The sequence below is a fragment of the Podarcis filfolensis genome (genome assembly GCF_964270895.1).
Source record: "Podarcis filfolensis genome assembly, chromosome: 12".
Taxonomy (NCBI): domain Eukaryota; kingdom Metazoa; phylum Chordata; class Lepidosauria; order Squamata; family Lacertidae; genus Podarcis; species Podarcis filfolensis.
In genome coordinates, this window is record NC_139614.1 from 23,644,087 (window position 1) to 23,669,918 (window position 25,832).

General features: G+C 43.4%; 2 protein-coding genes across 2 annotated transcripts; both read left to right on the forward strand.

Annotated features, from left to right (window-relative positions):
• The first annotated feature begins 1,165 nt into the window (after positions 1-1,165).
• On the forward strand, positions 1,166-5,232 carry NPVF (neuropeptide VF precursor). Its single transcript, XM_083578929.1, has 3 exons — positions 1,166-1,328; positions 3,757-4,139; positions 4,891-5,232. The coding sequence occupies exons 1-3, from the start codon at positions 1,200-1,202 to the stop codon at positions 4,976-4,978; spliced, it is 600 nt and encodes a 199-aa protein (XP_083435055.1). The 5' UTR covers positions 1,166-1,199; the 3' UTR covers positions 4,979-5,232.
• Positions 5,233-6,690: 1,458 nt separating this feature from the next.
• On the forward strand, positions 6,691-25,618 carry SPMIP4 (sperm microtubule inner protein 4). Its single transcript, XM_083578693.1, has 9 exons — positions 6,691-6,803; positions 9,275-9,417; positions 12,169-12,330; positions 15,716-15,745; positions 17,086-17,195; positions 21,236-21,297; positions 22,069-22,234; positions 22,956-23,047; positions 24,707-25,618. The coding sequence occupies exons 2-9, from the start codon at positions 9,284-9,286 to the stop codon at positions 25,493-25,495; spliced, it is 1,545 nt and encodes a 514-aa protein (XP_083434819.1). The 5' UTR covers positions 6,691-6,803; positions 9,275-9,283; the 3' UTR covers positions 25,496-25,618.
• Positions 25,619-25,832: the final 214 nt, after the last annotated feature.

The window sequence follows — 25,832 nt, forward strand, 5'->3', positions numbered from 1 at the left end:
AGAAAAAATTAAAAACAAATCAATTTTTTCATATCTTAAATTTCGTTTGCTTATTTCCCTGACCTCCTCACACCTCCCTTTTTTGTATTCCCGTTCACATAGTTAGTTCAGCAAATCCTTACCCTTTTTCATTTATCTTAACTCTGTATCTCAACACATTATAACTGTATGTTTTCATCCGTTGTCAATCCATTTTTACATATTCTTATTGTCCTTGTTGCTAAGGCCACTTAATTTCAATCCAGCATCATTTTAACATTCATTAATTTTACAATGTTTCTGCAAATAGTCTTTGAATTTCTTCCAATCTTCTTCCACCGACTCTTCTCCCTGGTCTCGGATTCTGCCAGTCATTTCTGCCAGTTCCATATAGTCCATCACAATTTCTGTTCTCATCCTGAAGCAAAGTTCTTAACCTGAAGCACTATTTCTGGGTTAGTGGAGTCTGTAACCTGAAGCGTATGTAACCCGAGGTACCACTGTACATCACCTTGAGATCCTTGGAAGATAAAGGTGCTCTATAAATGTAAACGTATCTTTACCTTACCTTTACCTATAAATGTAACAAATACAATTGCTATAGAAGTGTTTAATAATGCCCAGGGTGGAATCCAGAACGGCAAACTACACCTTTAAAGCACATTCAAAACACATTTCCATCCTCAAAGAATTTTGGGCAGTGAAGTTTACTGCTCACAGAGCTACTGTTCCCAACAACCCAGTTTAGGCAGTCTGTTTCCAATGGTGCACCTCTAAGAAGAAACAAACTCCCACAGACCTGGGAGAATGGCATGCACCGACATTTCATTTTCAAGCACCGATGACTGAGGCTGATGCAAGAACAGAGTGGTTTTGTTTCAAACGTGGTAATTAAGCATAAGGTCCTGCTCCAGATTATTGTAGCCCTAATTAAAGCTCTTTAATAGGCAAGGGAAATATTTGGTAATGCCATCTGCATTTCTTGACCAGAAACACTTTTGTTTAAACAAGTTCACAAAACAAATTCTCTGCATACTTCCCATACATAATTAACATCACATTTCTAATTCATATTAAAATGTAGATGTTTGGAATCGGTGTCATGGTAAGATTATTATTTTTTTGGTTGCCTGATAGTATAAAAAGATGCCACTTTTTCTGCTGTCCAGATTTGGATCTCTGATGTAAATACCATCTAGGAGAACTGAAAATTATTTCAAATGAACAGATTAATCATATTTACTTTAGCTACATGTTTGCTTTTAGCCTCAAAGACCTTCTGCCGTGATGAATTGGTAATGACCAGCTTGCAGAGCAGAGAAGAATACAGTGATGATAACTATTCTGAGGTAAGAAATTTACTAACATAATATTATCCTTTAAGAACTGTGTTTGCACTGCTGTTGTTGTTTAGTCGTTTAGTCGTGTCCGACTCTTCGTGACCCCATGGACCAGAGCATGCCAGGCACTCCTGTCTTCCACTGCCTCCCGCAGTTTGGTCAGACTCATGTTTGTAGCTTCGAGAACACTGTCCAACCATCTCGTCCTCTGTCGTCCCCTTCTCCTTGTGCCCTCCATCTTTCCCAACATCAGGGTCTTTTCCAGGGAGTCTTCTCTTCTCATGAGATGGCCAAAGTATTGGAGCCTCAGCTTCACGATCTGTCCTTCCAGTGAGCACTCAGGGCTAATTTCCTTAAGAATGGATGCGTTTGATCTTCTTGCAGTCCATGGGACTCTCAAGAGTCTCCTCCAGCACCATAATTCAAAAGCATCAATTCTTTGGCGATCAGCCTTCTTTATGGTCCAGCTCTCACTTCCATACATCACTACCGGGAAAACCGAACCATGGCTTTAACTATACGGACCTTTGTTGGCAAAAGAGGTTGACAGAGAAAATGTTGAAACAGCATATGTGTGGATCAATCAGGGCCGGCCCAAGGCATTTTGGCACCTGAGGCGAATCAGAAAATTGTGCCCCTCCAAGAATCGTACCTCGGGTTAAGAACTTAATTTGTTCTGGAGGTCTGTTCTTAACCTGAAACTGTTCTTAACCTGAGGTACCACTTTAGCTAATGGGGCCTCCTGCTGCCGCACACACACACACACACAACACAATTTTATATTTTATCAACCTCCTATCTTCATCTTCAGTTCACAGAGATCCATGTCTTCCCAGCTCCCACCTCAGACAGCTCCCATCTTTCTCAACCTCACACCCTGAGAAAAACCAGTCTATTCTGCCTCTCTCACAAATCTCTTCTACCAATCTTCTCTCTTTATGTATCTTCATTCATATCATGCTTATAAGTTATGTTATTTAATATTAATAAGATACTATCAAAAACTAAGTAAGAAAAAAGAAAGAGAAAAAAGAGGTACTTCTTCTCTTCTATCTGTCAATTAAATAGAATACAGTTATTTCCAATATTTAGCAGATACACTCCAGAATAGCTCCTAGCTGTAGGTGGTATACAGCTTTTTGCCATCTGCTAATGGTACTACTTCAAATTCCCTTTGCAGGCCTCCAGCATCTCCAGTTCTGACACTCAATCAGTCTAATATGACTCTTCCTTTATTGTTATTTCCAGTTGTCCCCAAATTAATATTTCTCCAGGTTCTTGTGAGATACTTCTTTTTGTGAGTTCCAGCACATCTCAATAAAATGAGAGTCTGCATTTATTTGCCTGTTACTTATTCAATAAATCATAACCTCCTGCTTTTCTCTCCTGGAAAATAAGCTCCATCTCGGATGTTAGTCATCAAGGTAGAAATTATCCATCAGACATTTCACCTTCCTGGTGTCTGTGACAAAAAATCTGGCCAGTTCCAGCCAGTTGGCTATTTTAAAAAAATAATAATTAAGGATTAAACTTGGAAAGCGGATTAGTAATAAAGCCAAGGATATTAGCCCAAACCGGGGTAAGTGCACAGCCAATCTGAAGGTAAGACAACTTCAGAATGAATTGAGTACAGTGGCACCTCGGTTTAAGAACAGTCCGGTTTAAGAACGATTTGGTTTACAAACTCCGCAAAACCAGAAACAGTGTCTTGGTTTGAGAACTTTATCTCAGTCTAAGAACGGAAGCTGAACGGTGGAAGGGCACCGGCGGCGGGAGGCCTCATTAGGGAAAGAGCACCTCGGTTTAAGAATGGTTTTGGTTTAAGAACAGACTTCCGGAAGGGATTAAGTTTGTAAACCGAGGTACCACTGTATTTGACTCCCCCTCCCCCAACTACTCTTGAAGTGTTCTCACTCTCCACAGAAAAATCTGGGACTGGCAGAGAGTCAAGACTTGGAGAGGGCCAAAGCCTAATCAGAATCACACTTAATTATCAGCATGTAACCAGTATATTGAATGGGACGCAGGTGGCACTGTGGGTTAAACCACAGAGTCTAGGGCTTGCCGATCAGAAGGTCGGCGGTTCGAATCCCTGCGATGGGGTGAGCTCCCGTTGCTCGGTCCCTGCTCCTGCCAACCTAGCAGTTTGAAAGCATGTCAAAGTGCAAGTAGATAAATAGGTACCAATCTGGCGGGAAGGTAAACGGCGTTTCCGTGCACTGCTCTGGTTCGCCAAAAGCAGCTTAGTCATGCTGGCCACATGACCCGGAAGCTGTCTGAGGACAAACACCGGGTCCCTCGGCCAATAAAGTGAGATGAGTGCCGCAACTCCAGAGTCGGTCACGACTGGCCCTAATGATCAGGGGTCCCTTTACCTTTACCTTTAACCAGTATATTAATCGCCTTGAAGTTGTGTTATTGTTTTTTCCCCTTTTAGTCTAGTGAAGACATCATAGAAGAAAATCAGAGAAGCCTAAACCTTGAAGAACTGGAGGATTGGGGGCTGAAGAACATCATTAAGATGAGGACGCCCACCACAAAGAAGGTGCCCAACTCAGCTGCAAATTTGCCCCTGAGGTTTGGCAGAAACTTTCAGGAAGAGAGAAGCATCAAGCCTGCAGCAAACCTGCCTCTCCGGTTTGGAAGGGCGTCTGCCGGAAGTCTTGCTCGGCACACCATTCCTTTGTCACAAAGATCTGAGAGAGCTCCTTCGGTTCAAAGTTCCTTCCATTCTCCTGCCAACTTGCCACAAAGATTTGGGACATCGCTTCTCTTCAGTCTGCCCCAAGTGGCCAAAGACCCTGACCAAGGCAATAACAAGTAAATAAATTTAAATCCATTGTTTTATTCAAGTGCTGAACGCTCTGTGGCAGCCTTCCATCATCCGAACAACACTTCCCACCAGCCACAGATTGTGTGTCCATGATCCAAAACAGCTGAAGGGAACCAGGTCATAGAAAGCTGCTCCATGTGTTATTCATTCAATAAACAACTTCTAATTCCAACCTCATTACCAATCTGATTTGATGTAATAATATACCATTATGAATTTGCCCGGTCAATGTTAATAAAATATTCCCTAGAAGTCCAAGTATGTCCTTTGTGGCTTGAGAAAATCTTAACGGAGCTGCCGTCTGAACTTGAAGGAGGAAAGTATGATGGAGAGAGATGTGATATTTTTAAAGCAATGAGGCCACTCTGGAAGCATCCTCTCTGCATTTGATAAAAAATGATCTTTCCTCTCCAAAGTCAAGCTCTAGAGTTGCGACGAAAAATTCTCCTGCATTATATTTCAACCATTCTCTTATCAATTCTCCATCATCCAATTCTCCATTCTCCATCACCAAAACCCAAAAATAATAACTGGACATTTCCTATAATTCAAAACACATTTTTGGAATGGGGTGGTGGAGAGGACTGTTTTCTTAAAAGCATTTGAATGGTACCCTTGAAAAGCACATTTAATTTGAAGAATGATCCAGAGGGTGGTGAAGGGTTCTCTCCTTTACATCCATCCACATTTGAATCATTGGTGCTGCTGAATCATTCGTGGTTGATTCTTTCTTTTCAGATTTGGCAATTTACACAATAATATGAAAAGGGAATCTGATGATGAAGAGGCAAGACTTTGGAAGGCTCTGGGTGAATTTCCATTCTAAAAGGTGATACAACGAAAGAGAAAGAAATGGGGCAATTTTTTTAAAAGCCACCAGTCTTCAAATCATGATTTCCATCAAGAGGCATTTGTAGACTGGTGATGGTGGCTGTTGTAGTAGTTTGTTTCCATAGCTGTGCTGCGGGTTTCAATCTCTCATGTACTCTGTACCATTGGTGTCAATTGTAAATAGCATCTAGTAGTATTGCATGTAGCTGAAAACAGTGTCAGCAAAATAAAAAATGTCACCACAAGAAATCTACCTTGTAACCAAAGTGGCTGAAAAGTGATGCTGAAATAAACATGTTTGGGGCTTGCTTCTATAAAAGCTGTGCATGTACAAAATGTACAAAAGGACTGGAATTTTTTTCCTGATTCCTGTGGATGAAGAAATCCGTAAAAATAAATAAATAAATGAGGGGTGGGAATGACATGATGCTGTGCAATGCAAATTTCTCTTTGGTTTTATAGCACAGGAGCCAAGGAAATAATCACTGCCTAGTAAGTGAAGCTGCAAGCAAATTCTAGGCAGGTAACACACACAAGGATGGCTATCTGTCGATTATTTATTATCCATGCATATATATTATTCATGAACTGGGGAGAAAGGCGGGAGAAGGACTGGAATAAATCAAACCTACAGGAATGGATTTCAGGAAGCTGCAGGAGCTCCCAACCTTCTTTGTTTCTCACACAAGTTGTGTGTTGGTGCCTAAGCCCTTTATTTTTCAAAAGAACAAGAACACAGTACTCTTTTTAGACTTAGGCCAAGACGTAAGAAATGAATCAGTGAAGAGCTGGCGGTTGTAAAGTGAGTCCAGACACCTGCAGGATTGTACTGTGGTTGCATTCATGTACAATTCAGGGCCAAACTAAACAACATACTGCACTGTGTCACTGCTAATAATCTCAGTTTTTGGCTTTTTAAGTGTGGGAGCCCTACTTTTCATCAGGGCCAGGTACATGGGGAGGGGAGCTTCAACTCTTTCCTCACCCACCATGGTTTTGATTGAAATTGTCATAATTGCCCCCCATAAGTACCAAGAGGAAAGTATCTCTATCATTGGCCACCTCAGGAATTAGATGCTGGCAGGTAGTGGTCAGGGGTTGGACTTGTAGGGCAGAAAGTAGGAGGACCAACATTAGGTGGAGCCAGAGCCAATGAGAGTCGAAGCCATCCCCTGACTGGTTGTATAACCAAGAAAGCAGGCAGGTGGAGACTGGCTGAGGGTAGACTAAGGTTGGTGGGGCAGTGCCCCATTTGCCAGAATGGACTAACCTCCACCGCTAGGGGATAGGGAGTGGTGACCAGATGTTGGAGGAGATAGCCATATGTGGTGTGCCATGTGGCCTCCACTGCACCCCCTAAGCCTGTTGCCTTCCATTGTAGTGGAGAATATTGCCCTGTTCCCAGTGACTATGAACATTAGAATGTGTTTCATTCTGTCAAAACATAGAGAATACAAAACTAAGCACTGGTTTAATGAGAATGTGGCCGTCACTCTCAGATATCTCCCCCTTGTTTCAAGAAGTAGCATAAAAGGTTGCTTTTCAAAGCACAATTAGGTGAGGGTTTTCTTTTCCTTCGTTTAGCTAAACTTCCTTTAAGTACATTCGTGGTATTTTGGTTTCGGTATCAAGCACTATATTTCACTTTTCCACGTCCATTTTACCGAAATATAATGTGCCAAATTCAACAAGCTAATTTTCCATCAGAAACTGTGAAAGCAAACAATCAGGACAATCTCCTCTATTGTGATGTCAGATACCACTGACAGGACAGGGCAGGAAACTAGAACAACATACTGCACTGCCCTTAAACTAGAAAGGTAGGCTTGAGGCTCAAACTTCCACTTTTAAGTCCGCTTCCATCTGTTTCCTCTCTTCTAGCCATTCTTATCTAACTTTCAACACTGCATGGGGTTGGGGGAAAGGCCTGGAGACTAATGGAAGCATCAAAGATGGATCTTCATCCATCTTGCGGGTATAGGGTGGTTACAAATTTAATAAATGATAATAATAACTTTGAAAGCGGACATGTGTTGCACGATTCATGGTGTTGTGGTTGTTGATGGATGGCCTTGAGCAAGTTAGAGCATAAGACAAGCCTGCTGGATCAAGCCAAAGGCCCATCTAGTCCAGCTTCCTCCTCTTAGAGTGGTCAGCCAGATGGTCAATGGGGAGCTCGCAAGCAGGACCCAAGCACAAGAACACTCTCTCCCCTCTTGCGGTTTTCTGCAACTGGTATTCGGACAGTTTACCACCTTTGACTGTGGAGGCAGAGCAGGTTATTAGTTAATAGTCCAGAATGGGTGGCTGATGAGGGATAATGGCTAGGTTGATAGCTGGTGTCAGGCTGCAGGGAATCTGATCCTCCTCCCTCACAGCAGGCTGCCAGTACAGTGGTACCTCAGGTTAAGTACTTAATTCGTTCCGGAGGTCCGTACTTAACCTGAAACTGTTCTTAACCTGAAGCACCACTTTAGCTAATGGGGCCTCCTGCTGCTGCTGCACACTTTCCTGAAGCAAAGTTCTTAACCCGAGGTACTATTTCTGGGTTAGCGGAGTCTGTAAACTGAAGTGTATGTAACCTGAAGCGTATGTAACCCGAGGTACCACCGTAATGGGAAAAAACAAGAAGCTCTTACCAAGGTGTTTTATTCAATATTCACAGAGATAGACATAGGATGCAGTCTCTCAGATAATGGCGTTGCTCCGAGTAAAGTCCCGCCCCCTCCGTCTCTCCTATTATACATCATCCCTGCATCAGCTAATCTGTGTTTTTTGCCTTCTGTTCTCCTACTCGCAATGCTCGCCAGGTCCTGCGAGGAGGAGGGGATCAGGAATGCTTTCCAAAGACACTGAATTTGTCAGCTGTCCCTCCCCTGGTTCTTCTTCCTCCTCCTGCTCCTCTCCCAATATTTCCCAGCTTCTCCCCTCTGCAGCCTCTGAACTATGACCTTCTGCAAACCACTGTTGTGAATCTATACTGTCTCCCTCTTCTCTGGGAAGTGCAGGGGGGGCAGTCCCCACCATTCCTCCTCAGTCCAGTCCCTGACGGCTGGGATGCTTTCTATGCCTTTGAATGAGGTACTCATTGGAGCACAGAGAAGGTGACCTATAACCACCCCTCCAGCTGAGAGGCGGAGGATGATGTGAACAGTTTGTGTAAACATAGACTATTTGCCATTTGGAAGAAAGGGACACAGAAAGAAAACTGGTTTCTGGCTGAGGGCATCTTGGAAGTGCAAGGTATTTCTGTTTGGGAATCTGCTATGGGGTAGCGCATCTCCTGCCTTGGAAGAGGGCCTCTTTGCTTCTCCTTGAGCCAAACCTGTGGCCCTCCAGACTTTGGCTTTCATCAGACCCAGTCAGCATGGCCAGTGGGCAGGGATGATGGGAGGCATAATATAGCAACATTTGGATCCCTGCCTTATGCTCTGCTTGTATATTTCTTCCACTGAAATGTTCTTTGAAGAAGTGAACAGGGTTAGAACCAACCGCGATCACATCCTGGCATTACATGTACCCATAGCACTGGTATATGGGGCGTAACTGCTGGTGTAATCCAGCAGGCAAACACTCTCACAAAACTGCATATATTTATCAAAAGTGGAACACAACAGAAATGTGCAATAGTTCTGTATGAATTTGCCAAAGTTCAATGCTAGAGTGGAAGGCATGGTACAATTGTATTTCTGCCATAAACTACATCTTAAGGGAAATCAAAGTAAGAGCTAGAGTTTATTGAATGGCTGCTAAGAAGAAACTGGCTCAAATTCTTCCCACGTACCATTTGGTACAATACCCAAAAGTTGAAAGAGAATTTCCCCTCATGCAAATAACTTTAATCCAGCATTCCCCCAACATGGTGTCTCCAGATGTTACTGAACTCCAACTCCCATCAACCCCATCCAGCTTGGCCAGGGGTGGCAGTTCTAAACATCTGGACTGCATCAGATTGGAAAAGGTTGCTCTAGTCCCTTCCAACTTTTTTAGGGACTTTGTTTTAATATGATACTGTGTCACTTTGAAAAAACAAAATTAGCTTCTTCTTTTCCAAAATCCCAAGTTTTCAATGTTTCTAGTTCATCATGAAATTCTTTGTCATGTCTATTTTTGTCCAGACTCTCTCATTTTTACATTGCAATCTGAAAAGTGATCTCTTTCAGTAATGAAGTTGGCGCTGTTGCTAAATCAATTCTTGTTACCTATTGAAACAGAATTTTATCTGTTCAAACTAAGCAGAATGCTAGTTGCTTTGATCACGGACTTTTCTATGTATAAATTTACTCTGTAGCTATTAAAGATGGAAATGCATACGGGTATGACCTATTACAATGATGCTCAAGATGGAACAGCCTTAGTAACAAAAACCTTGGAATCTGCGAATCACCTGACTCCACTGCATATCCCCCCAGGCCCACCTATATCACCAGAAAGGTAAGAAGTAGCTATTCACTCTGTAATTTTTTTCAATATCTCTATGTAGCTGACTTAGGTCTTATACAGTGGTACCTCTGGTTATGAACTTAATTCGTTCTGGAGGTCCATTCTTAACCCAAAACCATTCTTAACCTGAGGTACCACTTTAGCTAATGGGGCCTCCTGCTGCCGTCGCACCGCTGCATGATTTCTGTTCTCATCCTGAGGTAAAGTTCTTAACCCGAGGTACTACTTCCGGGTTAGCGGAGTCTGAAACCCAAGGTGTTTGTAACCCAAGGTACCACTGTAGCATGAATATACTCATTACGGCCACAATACTGTGTATTGGAATTAAGCCTCATTGACTTTGATGAGATTTAATTCTGAGTAAACACACATATAGGGACATGGGGCTTGCCAATGATCGGAGGGTCGAATCCCCACAACGGGGTGAGCTCTCATTGCTCAGTCCCAGATCCTGCCAACCTAGCAGTTCGAAACCACGCAAAAAAGTGCAAGTAGATAAATAGGTACCGCTCTGGAGGGAAGGTAAATTGCATTTCCATGTGCTGCTCTGATTTTGCCAGAAGCGGCTTAGTCATCCTGGCTGCATGACCTGGAAAAACTGTCTACAGGCAAACGTCAGCTCCCTCGGCCAGTAAAGCAAGATGAGCGATGAAACCCCAGAGTCATTCGCAACTGGACTTAACTGTCAGGGGTCCTTTACCTTAAAACAACAACAACACATAGGACTGGGCTACACATTTTGCAAGTAGCAACCCATGAAATAGCAGAAATTGCATGCATGTCAGTTGATAGTTAACATGGACTGATCAGGGACTAGTCATGATGTGAAATATGTCTGCGTTTGTGCTAGTTCCTCTCAATGCAAATAGCAGCCTCAGATGAGTGATTTCCCCCCAGTAATTTGGCAGGGAGGATATCTGACTTAGTTCAGCATCTCAGTGCCAATAGCATTCAATGAACCTTGTTGTATGGAACGTTAAAAGTAACCTTAAAAAGCACAGCCACAGCATAGATGTTTCAGTTTAAAGGCACAAGAAACATGTTCGAATAACACAAGAAGGGCTGTGAATTTTAAATTGATGTGGAGGACAAACTGGCTAGCTAGCCAGGAGTTTTGAAACAGGCTGATGACATGGAAGAAAAGAGAAATTAAGCGTTTGAGGCTGCAGTCCTAACTCCACTTACCTGTGATTAAGACTGAATCAGTTCAATAGGGCTTACATCCAGGGCTTTTTTTTCTAGAAAAATGCCGGTGCTCACCATGATTCCCCCCACCCTTCTCTCTCTCACTCCCTCCTGGTTCCCCCACCCCACCTTTCCCTGTCTTCTCACACCCACTCAGGACAGCAGGACTAGCAGCAGAGGCTGATGTCTTCTCCCCTTCTCTCTCCCTCCCCCCTCCCTTCCCAGCCCCACAGACACGGAAAGAGTGAGCAGAGATGAAAAGGAAGCAGCGCTTGCGCTCGCCCGGGCACTCGCGGTGCAGCGAGGCAGCGGCATAGCAGCACAGCCAAGGGGAGAGTGTGCCCTGCAGGGGCGGCCAAGTGGGAACGGTGTAACCCAGGGGTTGTCAACCTGGTCCCTACGGGCCACTAGTGGGTGTTTCAGGATTCTAGGTGGGCATAGGGGGTTCTACGGCACAAGCTGAATCCTCCTTCCATCGAACACTGGTGGGCGGGAAGGAAATTTTACCATCAAGAAAGATGCATTAGTGGGCGGTAAGTATAGAAAGGTTGACTACCCCTGGTGTAACCTGTTGACTGGGAACAGCGACTACAGCCCCAAACAAAGGCCTCCTTTTCCTCGCTGCCACCTACTCCATCTCCTGCTTTTTGCAATTCCCCTTTGAGATACGCTTGCTTGCTTGCTTTCCCCACCCTCCATTTACCTTATCAAAAGATTGGGTGGGGGGAGGTGCTGGTACTGCGTACTGTTAAGTACAGTGGTACCTCGGGTTACAGACGCTTCAGGTTACAGATGCTTCAGGTTACAGATTCCGCTAACCCAGAAATAGTACCTCGGGTTAAGAACTTTGCTTCAGGATGAGAACAGAAATCGTGCGGCGGCAGCGGGAGACCCCATTAGCTAAAGTGGTACCTCGGGTTAAGAACGGACCTCCAGAACAAATTAAGTTCTTAACCCGAGGTACCACTGTACTACCAGGGGGAAAAACCCTGCCTACCTCTGAGTATACATCAGGCATAGGCAAACTCGGCCCCCCAGATGTTTTGGGACTACAACTCCCATCATCCCTAGCTAACAGAACCAGTGGTCAGGGATGATGGGAATTGTAGTCTCAAAACATCTGGAGGGCTGAGTTTGCCAATGCCTGGTATACATGGCTAGATTTGCACTGTTAGTCACTATGAGCTAGGTGTCCATGTGTCCTGCTTTATGAGGGACAGCTCTCTGTTTGAAGGGCTGTCTGTTTCAAGTCTGATATACACAGAAAGGACTCTGAGAAGTAGGCGAGAGAGCCTTCAAGTTGACTCTCAATAGTCAGAGCCTGGTAGGCAGTCATGCCCACAATGGCAAGATGCATTATATTTATATTTAAACTGCAGCAATTGCTTCCAAATGTGAACCAATGCATCTTAATCAGCATGTGCAATTGCTATGCAAATCTGTGTCCTCTTTTGCCCTCCGGTCTGTTAAGTGGCCATCCCAGCTATGAAGCAAGCATCACTCAGGTAGAGTATCATTGTTGCAGCTGTTCTTTGGGAACACTTGATCTGATTTCAGATATGAAGAGCTAAGGGAAATATTCCAGCTGCGCAAGCCCATCGTGAAAGGAGAACAAGAATCTGAACCCCTGTTGCCAGAATCCCACAGAATCTACGAGCCACCTTACAAGTTTGATCAGGAACACCAGTACTATGGCAGTAACAGAGATGCCCCGCTAAGGTAGGCTATCTGCTTTCTCTCTGGATGGCTGGATATTGGTGTTTAAATCCAGAAGCCAATTCAGAAATGCTGGTGTCTCTCGGAAAGCCAAAAACTGATGAGGACTAAACCTGGAAGAATATTTATTTTATAAAAACATTCCCTCCATCCTATGGTCAAAAGAGACTGCCCAATGTGAGCAGAGAGCTTTTATGATCTATGATACACTAAGCTCATGTTTAAAATACCTGCAGCGTTCAAGAATGAGGCATTGGTGTCTACATCCTGAAATTCTGCAGTTTTCAGATCACTACATTAACAAGTATATCATTATTCTGGCAATAGTGCCATAGCAAAGGGCACTCCTATATACTTTGTGTGGCTTTGCATTTAGGTTGGTTGAATGGGTTTTTATTCAGCATCACTAAGATACACAGGTATCTTCATCACAAGTCAGGTCACATATATCCTCAGATTAAAACCACAAATTGTATTGTGACCCCTTTAAAGACAACTGTATTATAAAATGGGCTTTTGTGGACTAGATTCCATGTCAGTTCATAAAGGCTTGTGTGTTAAAGATGAATTGCTTTGGCTTCCATTCTTATTGGTATGGAGGAGGTTAGACAACTTTGGTTATTTGATAAGCTTTCATTCTGATTTGTTTCTGGGGAGGTTAGATGACAGAATTCCACTTGAAAATAATGGCAGTCTAGAAGCACCCTTTGTTATATTTGCAGCAACAGGTTAACATGGTTGTCTCTCAAGATATTGTTCCCAGCTAAGATCAGACTATCTTTAAATAGCACGTGGAGCTCAAGTGCCGTTGGGGTTGTGCCTTTAGATTTTGATGCAGGGTCTCAGTCCTTGCAGAGAGCTAGCAGTTAAGTTAATAACTGAAGAAAATGTTCTCTCATTGCCCTGATGAAAACTTAGCCGGCTGAGAGAAACTTCAGCATTGTGGGATTAGAACTGCAGAACTATAGTTTTGCCACCTGATGGCACCAAAACACAAAAAGTGATTGCTGCACGTTTCAGAACTGGAATAAACATAATTATTTGTTTGAATGCCTGTTTCATTCAGAAAGAAACACAGTTGCGTTATCAGCATAATGAAAAAAATAGGATACATTCCAAGAGCAACTATTGCAGCCCACATGAGTTCCTTTTTAAAAAAATATCTATTTGCATTTATACTAATCCAAAGATATACTAAGGTTCATTCCCAGTACAAATTATCTTTTATAATAGACCAGAATAAAATAAATACTTTAAAAATCTAATCTAAAAAGGAACAGAAGGAAAAAGAAGGGGAAAGGAAAAGAAAGAGGGGAGGAGATAAAATGACTTCCGATTTTCTGTCCTGCAGCTAAATAGAGTATTCACTCATTAACATCCACCTATTCTATTTTTTATAACCCAGTATTTTTTCAGTCTTCAAATCCAGATATTACAATGAGTCCACTTGGGATCCTGAGCTGTGCCCCTCTCCTATTAGGTGTTGATGTAGGGAAAGAGTGGTTCCTCATTTTAAAACATACTTCCTTCCTGTGCAGTGTTTGTAACGTTTGTGGTTATGTCTGGAAACCATGTCAGAAAACCAGCCTCCAGAAAGCTGGAAAGAAGAGACTAGATAGATTAAACCTGCTCTACACATTCAGCAAAGTGGTTTGTTTAGAACAGCACCCCTTCATAAAATTGCTCATCTTGCAAGTAAAAAACCTAGCACATCTGGAAGAAAGGATTGTCTAGCTGGGACCATTCCATGTTGCCCTAGCTTTCTACTTGCAAAGATTCCATATGCAGGTAGATTCTGTATATGTGGGCAACCGTGGGCCAAAGACATTCTTCATTATTTGTTTTATTGCCCATTATACACGGAGCTTGGAGACGCTTTCTAAATCCCCTGTTTGTTCAAGAAAGCAGTCTCTCCTCAGCGGAGAGAGTTCTGTGATTGTTGAGTAACTCTAACACCCGTGAGGCTCATAAAGTCACCCTTTTTGCACTAGCAGCAAGAAAGATTAGGAAGAAGGAATTGGACAAAATACCAGTAAATTGTAAGGAAGATTTGGCATTCTAAATTGAAATACGTTGTATGTGGTTGCGGAGGCTCCCCATTCACAGTCTTGCTTGCAACACATGGTTCTGCTTATTCAAATAGAGGTTTTGCTTTATATTTTATATTGCCTGTGTTATATGGTTTTGTCATGTCCTTTGGCTAGCACAATAAATTTACTGAACAGAACTGAACTACTTCCAGTGAGTTGTTTATGTACGGAGAGGGTTCATAGATGTGATATATCACCTGCAGTTTGAAATGGCACAGTCTCTTTTACCACCTCAGAAGTCGACCGCCTCATTTTACTGCACACATGCAAGCCTTGCTCCCTATAATTTTTGGTTGCTGCTCCTGCTGTTATTAATTTTATTTTAAAAGTGCCCTTCAGCCCATAGGATCCCAGGGCAGTGGACAAAAATAATCAAATAGAAGTTACCTGCTAGTGGTGCAGCAACAAAACTGCTAGCACATTTGCAAAGCTAAGCAGGGTCTGGTCTGGTTTCAAATTGGATGGGGGACTGCATGTTGAGATTCCTGCCTTGCAGGGGGTCAGACTAGATGACCCTTAGGATCCCATCCAGCTCTACAATTCTATATGTTTCTAAATACAATACAAAATACACTGTTTAATAGCAAAATAATTATCAAAATCAATAAACCACCGACGTAAATATTTTACAACTATGAATAATTCAGCACAGTGCAGACAAAATACTAACTGGTGGATTCCAAATAACATTTGTCTCCCAAAGTAGATCCATCCAAGGAGGTTCTCCTCATTTTGACTCCTAACAATGCAAAGTGCTGCTGTTTGCATCATGTTACAATCCATGTCCAAAATGTGAAGGACATTTTATCATCATCTTCATCAATTGAATTTATAAACTCCCTATACCCGGAGGTGTCAGGGTGGTTCACAGAATAAAATCAAAATATAAAACCACAAAATACATAATCAAAATAAAAACAACAACCCAATAACCCCCCCAAAAAAACACCCCACTATTTAAAAGGGCATAGGATGTCAATTAAATCAACCAAAGGCCTGATTAAACAGAAATGTTTTTACCTGGCACCTAAAAGTGTATAATGAAGGCATCAGGCGAACTTCCCTGGGGAGAACATTCCACAGATGGGGAACTACTGCAGAGAAGGCCCGTTCTCGTGTTGCCACCCTCCAGACCTCTCCAGAGCGATGGGTGAAATTTACAAAGCTTTGAGTATATCCTAAAGCCATTTGGCCAGATTCAGCTGCAGCAATCAGAACAGTCTCAATTACAATTGCCTTTTGGAAGTATAAGGTATCCTATACACTGACGTAATTGGCTGACCTCTCTCTTATTACAGACTTCCTGACTTGCCAGAAAATTCAGAGGAGTAAGTATAGTTAACTTACGTCTGTGTTAAAATCTGTGTGTTTTATATTCAGATAACAGAAAAAGTATGACTAACATTTGTATCCATTTCCCAGCCAAACTGGCTTCTAAAGCAGCTTACAGTTCATAATGTACAATATATTAGGACTATATGGAGGAGTTTGTGGCTTCTAGCTCCTGGCAATTGATGCCACAGTCCAGGTTCCAACTCTTTCCTGAGAGGCGACAGAAAGAGCTGAAGATGACCTCAGAGGCCTGATGATGATGAAGACACTGCCCTTCCCTTTGGTTTATTGTTAAATTAGTTTCTGTATAATTTATTGGCTAGAAAACGATGGCCCAAGCTCTCCACTGGACCTCATTCCAGAATTCTGCATTACCCTTCCTGAAGTGCAAAAAAAGTTAAGAAAGAAAACAAGTGTGTGCATTTAGCACTCCGGGTGCAAAGAAGGGCAGGTGTGGGGTCATCTTCCTAGGAAAAGGGAAATAATTCATGCTGAGTAATTATAATAATTCATTGCTTGTACCCCAGCCATTCTGGGCAGCTTCCAACAGAACACCAAACATCGAAAGCTTCCTGAAAGAGGGCTGCCTTCAGATACCTACAAAAAGTCATATTATTGTTTATTTCCTTGACATCTGATGGGAGGGCATTCCACAGGGGGTGGGGGACTATCAAGGAGGCCCTCTGCCTGGTTCCCTGCAACCTCAATTCTTGCAATGAGGGAACCGCCAGAAGGAGCTGGACCTCAATGTCCAGGCTGAACAATGGGGATGGAGATGCTCCTTCAGATGTCCAGGGCCAAAATAGTTTAGGGCTTTAAAGGTCAACACCAAAACTTTGAATTAAACTCAGAAACGTACTGGGAGCCAATGTAGATCCTTTGGGACAGGTGTTATATGGTCCCAGTGGCCACTCCCAGTCACCAGTCTAGCAGCCGCATTCTGGATTAATTGTAGTTTCCGAGTCACCTTTGAAGGTAGCCCCATGTAGAGAGCATTGCAGTAGTCCAAGCAGGAGATAACCAGAGCATGTACCACTCTGGTGAGGCAGTAGGGATGCCCTTCCTCCCCATGCCTTTGGCTCATTCCTAGGACTACTTCTTCTTCTGTTTAATACTGTTAGTAAAATCTGGATGAAATGTGTTGCTGTAGCCTGTAGTTTAACAGCTGAATCCCTCGAATGAACCCAGGGCATTCCTGTTGCCAGGTATGGAACAGTCAAGGTAGAAGTATGGAGCAAAATTAAGGGATTGTATTTCTTCATCTGGGCAACCGAAGCCCATCATGACCATACAATGTTCTTTGTCCCCGTCAAAAACTTTCTGCTGTATTTGATAGATATGAGAAGTATCTAAGGCACAAGTCACCAGCCAATCCAGAGACCCATCTTGTGGCCGGCCGTCACCGGCCACTTCATCCTTACGTCCACAGTAATATCGACATCACAGGTAAAGCATTATTCATTTGTGCCTGTGTGCGGTTTTGGTTTGTGTCTTCTCATGTCTTTTTCTCATGTCGTACCTACAGGACCGCCTCTCCCAATATGCCCCAAGGAGAGCCTCAAGGTCCATAAATAGCAACACCCTAGTGGTCCCGGGCCCTAAGGAAGTTAGATTAGCTTCAACCAGAGCCAGGACCTTTTTAACACTGGCTCCGGCCTGGTGGAACGCTCTGCCTCATGAGACCAGGACCCTGCAGGATCTGATTTCTTTCCGCAGGGCCTGTAAGACAGAGTTGTTCCGCCTGGCCTTTGGCTTGGAGCCAATTTGATTCCCTCCCCATCTTTCTTTTTTCTTTTTCCTTTCTCCTCCTGTGATGAGGCTGCATTTTAATATTTTAATGTTTCAATATTTTAATGTTGTATTTTAATTTTGTTTTTAAGTTGTATTCATTCAACTTGTTTTTATTATTGCTTGTTAGCCGCCCAGAGGCCGGCCTTGGCTGGGGAGGGCGGGGTATAAATAAAAATTATTATTATTATTATTATTATTATTATTATTATTATTTTATCAGCTAGAGAAACTTAATTTTAAAAACTGCTCTTGGGATAGCTGTAAAGAAGAAGTGTGCACCCAGGGACCCTCCAGATGATGCTGAACAACAATTCCCACCTGCCCTAGCAATCTTAGCCAATGGCTAAGGGATGATGGGAGCTGTAGTTTAGCATCTGGAACACTAAATGTTCCCCACGCCTGTTGAAGATCATATTTGTTAAGTTGTGGGCGAACATATCAGACGACACAGCGATTCTTCCAAAGCAGCTCTTTATTTGTAAACTGGAACAGAACTGAACTGAGGAGCTCAGTCAGCCTGCTTATATAGAGCTCCACTAGAATGCAACAGTAACCATTTTCTGTAACTAGCCAATCACTGAACGTCACTTTCGATCCTTTATTTGCATACAAACTATCCAATCACTGAATGTCACTTTCAATCCTTCATTTGCATAACTATCTACAGTATCCCCCTGCTGGCCCAGGGTGAGAACTTCAGTACATAGCAATATTCTCAACTGTATAAGAGAGCAGACCTCTCTAGTTAGAAGCTTTAAGGCAGTTCTGTGCATTATCTTGGGGGAAGAGGAGCAGCAGCAATACTTCTATATAATTGAAGGGAAGGAGTCAAACCAATGGCTTCAAGTTACAAGAAAGAAGATTCTGACTAAACTTCAGGAAGATCTTTCTGACAGCAAGAGCTGTTCAGCAGTGGAACGGACTCCTAAGAAGAGGTAGCAGACTCTCCTTCCTTGGAAGTTTTTTAGCAGAGGCTGGATGGCCACCAGTCATGTATGATCTAGTTAAGATTCTTGCAGTGCAGAAGGTTGGACTAGATCAGGGGTTGGCAAACCACGGCCCCTGAGCCAGATCAGGCTCGTTTGGGTCCTAAATCCGGCCTGAGAACCCACTGTGAAGAGTTACGCCTGCCCTTCCCCCGCCCCATTCTTCCCAGTGTGCATAGGAATTCATTCATATATATTTTTCAAAATATAGTCCGGCCCCCCACAAGGTCTGAGGGACAGTGGACAGGCCCCCTGCTGAAAAGGTTTGCTGACCCCTGGACTAGATGTCCCTTGGGATCTCTTCCAACTCTACCATTCTGTGATTCTATTATTTGTTATGCTACCTTTCCCAAAAGGCAGGTATGACATACCTGGTATGTGGAGGAAACATTGACCATCTCTGTATTCAGGGCTTGCCCATCTCCCCCTTGTCTGCACACTTCTTCCCAAATTCTAAACATCCTCTGACTCCGAGATCCATGTAAGGCAAAAAACTGTTTTGGAATCAACAGAAATCTGTTGGTGAAAAAACCATCAGGCTTAAATCTACTGAGTCACAGGAGGCTAAGCCACAGACTCAATCTTGATGGCTGAACCTTGACTTTTGAATTCAAGCTCTGTACAGGTGCTCATAACATAATGGGTTTATTGGCAGGGTTCCACAGAGTTCCTGGTGGGGCTTTTAACCGAGGCCTGCAGCAAGGTTTCTCCTGTTCCAAGGAAGGGGGGAGGGAAATCCTGGAGATTAGGTTGTAATGTAGTGACATTATCAAGCCTCCTTCATCCGGCCAGTCCTGCTTTTGTTACTTTATACATCTGTCCATGCAATACAAATATATGCCACTGAAAGCAAGGGCTTTACAGCTGTGCTCCCAATATCTTCTGAAACTGAGGGATTGTTCTTCTCAGCCTGATTTTTCAGACAAGCCATCCCTTCTTTATCTATCTATTGGGGTTTGCCCCTTACGATGTTTTCAACTGGCCAATACACACACATTTGTTTATTTATTATATTTATATAATGCCCATCATCCCAAGATCTCAGGGTGATTAACGAGATAAAATATAAAGCAAAACCACAAATAAATAGTTAAAACAAAAACAAAAATAATAACCCCTCCTTCTGCAAACACATTTAAAAGGTTATATAATATTAATCACCCAAGGCCTGGTTGAAGAAGAATTTTTTCGCCTGGTGTCTAAAGATGTATAATGAAGGTAGGGGGATGCAGGTGGCTCTGTAGTCTAAGCCACTGAGCCTCTTGGGCTTGCTGATCAGAAGGTCGGCAGTTCGAATCCCTGCAACGGGGTGAGCTCCCGTTGCTCTGTCCCAGCTCCTGCCAACCTAGCAGTTCAAAAGCACGCCAGTGCAAGTAGATAAATAGGTACCACTGTGGTGGGAAGGTAAACGGCATTTCCGTGCGCCCTGGTTTCTGTCATGGTGTTCCGCTGCGCCAAAAGTGGTTTAGTCATGCTGGCCACATGACCCGGAAAGCTGTATGTGGACAAACGCCAGCTCCCTCGGCCTGAAGCAAGATGAGTGCTGCACCCCATCGTCGACTTTGACTGGACTTAACCATCCAGGGGTCCTTTACCTTTACCTTTTACCTTATAATGAAGGTGCTGGATGAACCTCCCTGAGGAGAGCACACCACAATGTATATGCGTGTTTATTTTTATTTTATTATTCCAGTTTTAATTTTTCTCCTTTTCCCCCAAATTGCTTTGAATGTGTTGAAAAAGTAGCATAGCATCTTGTAAATAAATGAATGGATGACCATACTGCGCATTCAGACTTCTATAAACGTGTTGGCACTAACACAAAACGGATTACAGGCAAAGGGAAGTAATGTAAGAGGAAAACCTCATGAGACTACTGCAGTCACAGAACATTTGTCCAGTTTAAATGCATACAGTGTTAAGAAGCTTTAATCATTGGGCAGTAATGGCATTAAGCAACAGGTCAAGTTGAGTTAAGGAGCTGTTATCTCCAACCACCCATCACCACAATGTTGAATAAGAATGCTGAAGCACATTATGGGATCTTTGCCTAGTAAACCAAGGAGGCTTTCAAGACATTATTGTACAATAGTGTGATTAGCATTCCTCCTTCTAAACTTTCTCCCGTCTGCCAGTACTGGCCCTAAGCAGTACAAAGATGGATAGATGTGCACTTCTATTTTTGTTTTGCAAGGGACCATCAGAGGACAAGTTCTATTCCAAGCAAAGCTTATCAGGTTAAGAATTATGGCCTTCTCTGAGGACTTCTTCAGCTGTGTTCCTTCTTTGCATTCAGGCGCTGGCAGCAAAATCATTGTACACCGAGTGTGCACCATACATTTAAAATACACACCACCACCACCATCCTGGAAAGAAACCTGGGAACTTTGGTTGACCCTTCACAGAGCACCCTTAACAAACTACTGTGCCCAAGATTGTGCTTTTACTGTATGGTGTGCCCTCAGCCAATTTTGCTCCTCTTCCACAAACATTGTTAAAAGTGCTCTGCAAAAGATGGTAGTCTTCTGCCTTCTGCCCAACCGGGACACAGGCCAAGACCTACTGGTAGATCTCTGATTTGCGGTGAATCAGGAAGTGTTTCTTAACTATAGCAAAGTAGCTGCCCCCTTCCAAGTCAGATTCTTCTTCTAACCTCAGCTGCTTGAATTTCATATTATGCAACCAAGTATTTCCTCCTGAATTTTAAAGGTGGCCCCGAAAGAGACGAAAGAGCCGGCGAACCTTTAGACAGACGGCTTGGATACTTTCCTGTAGGTAATCGCTACTATAGTTGGGGATTTTGACATTAGAGGGAGGGCTACAGCTCAGCAATCAAAAAGAACCAGGTTTGATTCCTGGTTCTCTCCATCTTTAAAAATAAAATGTTAAAACCTCAAGTAACAAAGAGGTCTTGGAGACAGCTCTGGCAGAGTAGACCAGCCTTTGCCAACCAGCTTCATGGACTATAATATTATTGTTGTTATTTATTAACTGCCTTCCATATATGTCTCAAGATGATGCACAAAATAAAAACGACCTTTTTAAAAAAGTTTAAAACATAACCATGACAGGAAATGATTTTTTTTAAAATCATACAAAGTAGACACGCCCATGGCAGAGGCAATGGCTTCTTTGAATGGAGGAGGGAGGGTGGCAGAATGTGTGTAGAAAATATCCCACAGTACTAAGGTAGCATTCATATTAATGGCTCCATCCTCTTTTGCCTCTGGTCCTGACCTCCACTAGCACATGGCCTCCAGAAGGTTGCTCAAAGGGGAATGTGGCCCTCAAGCTGAACACAGCTCCCCATCCCTGCCCTAAACTCTTATGTGGAAGTGTGGGAAGTGCATCCAAGTGTGGAAAGTGCATCCAAACTTTTACCATCCTCATTCATTTGCTCCCAATTGGACAGATTTCTAAAACCACGTTTTAAACCTTGACAGCTTCGATTTTGAAAGTTGTGTCCTTCCTACCGTCTCAGCAAACACTCACACAGTTCAAGCAGGAGCACTTATCATGCCTGTTCTACTTTTTATTCTCAGAATGGCGATGAAAATGGTGAGGCAGGCGACCCAAATTCTTCCCCAAAGGGGGGCCGCAAGAAGACTTCCAAACCCCCGGAGCTTGACATTTCATTCAGAGCTGCCAACATGCTGGAAAATGTCAAAAAGGCCCTCTGGTTGTCGACTCACAAGCGTGACTATACAGGTACACACCTTTTAAACGTGAGAGATTAAGGCTGGAACACAAAATACCTAAGATAAATCATCTTGAGACTTGCTCTGCATTTTCCAAAATATTATGATGAGGGGAGGTTTTTTTGGGGGGGGACAGTCTTGATGATACCTGGGGTCCCAATACTTGGGACCTGTACCTGTAAGGCTGGAATGTATACGAGGGAACCTGCAGAATGGGTCAAACTTATCATGGTAATGGCTTTAGTGAAGCCTTCGTGAGCATCTCAAAGAACGAGCTAAGTGATGCCACTCTCCAGGAAAGGGGGCCATAGGCATCTTCCCCACTCCCTTCACCTGACTAAAGGCCACATGATCCTAGGTAGAAGAACAATGCCCAAAATTGGTATATCTGTGAGGTGGGAGCTGGATGTTGAAGCTGCAGATACAGAGACATGACTTTGTGTCTCCCCTGGAAGCTTAAAGGGGAAGCAAAAACTACAGGGGGAGTGTTGTTGCTGTGAGCCGCTCCATCCTATGCTTAGGATATATATGTGTGTAAATAAAACCATTTATCCTGGAGACACCACCATCTCCATTGGCTTTCATTCCAAGGAAACTAAATCCTGAGTTAAGCACAGGTACCCCTGGAGTCTCTAACAGCTTGGAGACTGGGGTAACACATAACAATATTATTGCATACCACATATTACATATTAACTTCCTAAACTGATGTCAACATTGTCTTGCTTAAGGTAAAGGTTCTATGAACCCCTTGCTGCTGGATGACCATGATCCCAAGATGATTGGCAGAGCAACTGGAGAACTGGGCATGGATGTTGAACTCGTAAGTATGGCAACTAGGACCTTTCAAGCTGATCGTTCCCTTCCATTTCTGATGTTCAGGCTGTGAGTGCCATTGATGATGTAGCCCGAAGGGCAGCACCCACCCACAGCACCCAAGAGGGAGATATCAGCAAGCTGGGAGGTGGGCACGGAGGTTGCAGAAATGCAAAAACAAACAAACGTGTCTCTAAGGGAAGGGGAAAACCACAAAGCAGCCCAATGAGGATTGAGCATGCTCAGTTTCATAGAACAGCCAGCTGACTGTCCTAGAAAACCAGGTGGGAAGGAGAATGGAATGGAGAGGCTGGAATTCTGAACAGCAACACTCCACGCTGCAACCTTATTGTTGCAAGGCACTCTTTTTCTATGCATTAGCTTTGTTTGTGATGAGACACGTTTTATTGATCCGTGGTGATGAAATGTCTTCATTAAAGCTTTTCTTTAATGGAGTGGAACAAATAAACTGTTATCACTAATAATAATGGAAATAAACGGTAAAAAAAGGTAATACCCTGGACATAGCTGTCACCTTGCAATGCCTACAGCGACTTCTAATCTTGCTTTGACACTGAAGTTGTGATCTTTTCAGCACCAGGTTAAGATTTTCCTCTTTGATAGGGCTGGGCAACATATCACTATATCGTCCAAAACCAGTTTGAAGTCCATATTGTGGCGTCATAATTTTTGACCTGGCAATATATCATGAACCATGATGTGTGTTTGTGTGTGCTATGCAAAAAATCGCAATGTGGGAAAAACCGTGAACTCAGACGATGCCTTTATACATAGCTCCATCCTTATTTCAGACATCACAATATATCAGTATATCGCAATGTTTAGTTGGTAATATATCATGCTGTTGAAAACCAAATATCGCCCAGCCCTATTCTTTGACCACACATTTTTAAAGGGTTACATTTGTCCTCCAGTCTGTTTGTTATTTTCATAGATGTTGTCTTTTGGTTTCTTGTATTCTCTTGTTGCTGATATTATCATACACTGCCCTGGAATTTGCTTGCACGAAGGACAATTTATTTAAATATTAAATCATCAAGCAAATGATATACAGTATCTAGTTTGGTCCTATAACAGAAATGGGGAATTTCTGGCATGGCAGATACTGCTGGACTACAACTCCCATTGCCCCTGACCATTGGCCATGCTGACTGGGGCTGATGGGAGTTGGGAATCTAACTGCATCTGGAGAGCCAAAAGTTCCCCATCGCTGCTCTGAGAGTTGTATTTATAATAATAATAATTTATTTGTACCCCGCCCATCTGGCTGGGTTTCCCCAGCCACTCTGGGCGGCTTCCACAGCGACCAAAAATACACTAAAATGTCACACATTAAAAACTTCCCTGAACAGGGCTGCCTTAAGATGTCTTCTGAACGTCAGGTAGTTGTTTATCGCTTTGACATCTGATGGGAGGGCGTTCCACGGGGGGGCGCCACTACGAAGAAGGCCCTCTGCCTGGTTCCCTGTAGCTTTGCTTCTCGCAATGAGGGAACCGCCAGAAGGCCCTCAGCGCTGGACCTCAGCATCCGGGCAGAACGATAGGGGTGGAGACGCTCCTTCAGGTATACTGGGCTGAGGCCGTTTAGAGAACATCACTGTAAACAGAAAGGGTAGCTATCAATCCCAAACTATCTGTTTTTCAGAGAGAATCATTTCCGTCAGCTGAGACTCAAGTAAGACCCTTAGAAGGACGTATTGCTCGCGCACTTCAAGGCAAACCAATCCGCCCCTATGACCCTCAACAGCAGGATCCTGGCTATATTTGTGAGCATCCACCTCAATGGACAGGTGAGTCACTCATACGCAAATGTTTAGATGCGGTGCAGAGCAGCAGTAGGCAAATGCCTCCGGAAACAGACAGCGGAGCAAAAAAGAGAATTGAGGACTTCCCACAAAATCAGATTGATCGTCCGGTAGGCAACCCGAGAGAAAGCATGAAACATACGAAACTCCCGTGGAGCAGGTTTCAGAAAATTACAGATACCTGGAAGACGGAGAAGTTATATCAAAGGCAGCTTGCTGTCCCCCCCGAACCAGAGATTGTTGTGAAGCCCGCTGAATCCATTCGCTACGAAGATCTGCCCCCCTCCCGCTTAAGCAATTACATCGTGTGGCACCATCCCATCAGCCTCTCTAAACCAGGCCCAACGGAGGTGAGCTTTGAAACATGTGACGACATCCCAGGTGTTCAGTGTGTTCCTAATGTGTTCCCAGGGATCGAAAGCAGGTCCACTTTCCCAGAATGGATTCCTAACTGCGAGATAGCTCGGCCTCAGACAAAATTAAACGATATGCAGTATTGTTTTAGGAAGGGTGAAGCCATCAAGCGCCTGAGTGATCTAACTAGAGGAGGAATAAGGGACCTGAGGGATCATGACAGGAAAGGCAGAAGGCACAAATTCTACGGCGTGAATGCCTATCACTATAACTGAGGCACGTCCTCATCCTTTCAAAAAAAGCGAAAGGGAAGGGCGAAAATAATCTCAGCCGATTTCTCCAGTTGCTGCTTCTGAATTGGTTTGCTGTGCTTTATAAAACACTCTCCTAGTTTTTCAGTTTTTTGTGTGAAGTACTGATTCAGTGTCGTCCAAAGGCAGGTTGAGGCAGCTCTGAAGGGGGGTGGGAGGAATCAAATGAGAACTAGACAGAAAGCCTCTTCGCACCTAAGGCCACATCTGCTAGCCATGCCTCTAATATTATGAAGTACAGTGGTACCTTGGTTATCAAATTTAATCTGTTCCGGAAGTCCATTCCAAAACCAAAGTGTTC

Coding starts and splice junctions, on each gene's coding strand:
- SPMIP4 (XM_083578693.1), top strand. CDS start 9,284: ATGGAAATGCATACGGGTATGACCTATTACAATGATGCTCAAGATGGA. Junction 9,418..12,168: donor CCACCTATATCACCAGAAAG/GTAAGAAGTAGC, acceptor ATCTGATTTCAG/ATATGAAGAGCTAAGGGAAA. Junction 23,048..24,706: donor TGGGCATGGATGTTGAACTC/GTAAGTATGGCA, acceptor TCTGTTTTTCAG/AGAGAATCATTTCCGTCAGC.
- NPVF (XM_083578929.1), top strand. CDS start 1,200: ATGAACAGATTAATCATATTTACTTTAGCTACATGTTTGCTTTTAGCC. Junction 1,329..3,756: donor GTGATGATAACTATTCTGAG/GTAAGAAATTTA, acceptor TTCCCCTTTTAG/TCTAGTGAAGACATCATAGA. Junction 4,140..4,890: donor CCTGACCAAGGCAATAACAA/GTAAATAAATTT, acceptor CTTTCTTTTCAG/ATTTGGCAATTTACACAATA.